The sequence below is a fragment of the Apis laboriosa genome, unplaced genomic scaffold, assembly GCF_014066325.1.
Source record: "Apis laboriosa isolate Shangri-la unplaced genomic scaffold, ASM1406632v1 scaffold68_cov148, whole genome shotgun sequence".
Lineage (NCBI taxonomy): Eukaryota > Metazoa > Arthropoda > Insecta > Hymenoptera > Apidae > Apis > Apis laboriosa.
Genome location: NW_025224135.1, coordinates 2,855,417 through 2,856,823, shown reverse-complemented (window position 1 = coordinate 2,856,823; position 1,407 = coordinate 2,855,417). Strand labels below are relative to the sequence as shown.

Below are 1,407 nucleotides of genomic sequence, written 5' to 3'. Positions count from 1 at the left end.
TATAATAGATCAGAAATCGCATGATATCATGGATGTAATTACTTGAATATCCATATCGTGAGAGGAAACGTGTTTGTGACCAAGAACCACTGCCTTATATCAAATTTCGTATCGTGAACCAGTAAAGGATGCTCTGAAATTAAAAAATGATGTCGAAGGGACGACTCGAGATTTAATAAACAACTTTACTTTCCATCTTACCTATATATTTCTGAACGATGAAGTAATCCTTGGGCCGACTTTTTATCTTGCGAAATATATCCTTCAAGTTGTGAGATATGCTGATCCCGGTACCGCAACAAAGCTCGCTCGGTTTCAAAATCCACATGTTCCTCATCCCGTTCAACTCGTATTGCGGGTCGACCTCCTTCATTTTCGCCAATATCGAACTCGCCATCTCGACGTATTTCTGAATAAAATAAAAAAAAAAGAAAAAAAAAACAGCAGCACACTCGATTAAAAATTCGTTCCAAGATTTTTGAACGCGAAGAGAGGAAATAGAGAGGGCGTACTGGTATTTGGTCTTGATACTTCTCGTTGGTCTCGATCCCAGCGCCCTCGTGCACAGCCGCCATATAATCGTCGAGAAAGGAATTCCACTCCTCCTCGGTGAACTCGGTCACTATGTCCTCGTCGATGTTCTGATGATTCTCGCACGCGATGAACTCCTCGCAACGTTTCATAGCGAATTCGAGCCGGTTCATGAGGATCGGCCGGTGGCCGCACAAGTTGCAACAATTCTGTTCGCAGCAATCTTGCATCTTCTCGACGAACCATTTCAAGAGGCCTGCCGCGGCCGTTAGACGGAAATCCTCGAGAAAGATTTTCGGCTCCCTGCTCAGGTTGTAACTTCTCGGGAACAAAACCGAGGACACGTCCTTCTCGTACAACCAGTGTGCGTCCTCCAACAAACGAGCCATTCCTAGCTACACACACACATTATCTCGATTGAAACGATATTTCACATTTTAAACGGACGATTATGACGATATTCTTGTTGTCGATAAATTTTAGTTGATACTGTTGTAACCTTGGATGTGTAGACGGAAGGTTTTTGATATCTGTTGAGGACCGTGTTGCTGCTAAGGCTACGATGCCAATCGACGAAGTCGTTTCGACAGTCCCATATAAAGTCTGGCGATTTGTGACGTAGCAAAGCGAAAATTATCGCCTTTTCGTTCAAGGAACCGTCCGATTGAGTTAAATCGCCCAAAGATTTGGCCTCCAAGCTTGCCACGCTACCTAAAAATATAAGGAAAAAAGGAAGAGATATTGATGGTGGCTCGTTCATTTTCTCGGTTTAAAATTTGACCGGGCATAAATTATGGGCTTTTTTATGAACTACTATTTACGTTATTACGAGAATAGGAAATTAAAAAAACGACCGAGTAAAAATTATAATATATA

General features: G+C 42.2%; 1 protein-coding gene across 1 annotated transcript in view; it reads right to left on the bottom strand.

Moving 5' to 3' along the window:
* LOC122718874 (tubulin glycylase 3A-like) overlaps positions 1-1,407 on the bottom strand; it is a 5,633-nt gene that overhangs the window by 3,235 nt on the left and 991 nt on the right. Inside the window, exons 4-7 of the mRNA XM_043944249.1 lie at positions 1,031-1,242; positions 513-926; positions 202-409; positions 41-133 (exon numbers count right to left, since the gene is read on the bottom strand). Of these exons, the coding sequence (XP_043800184.1) occupies positions 41-133; positions 202-409; positions 513-926; positions 1,031-1,242 (927 nt within the window). The remainder of the gene's footprint in view (positions 1-40; positions 134-201; positions 410-512; positions 927-1,030; positions 1,243-1,407) is intronic.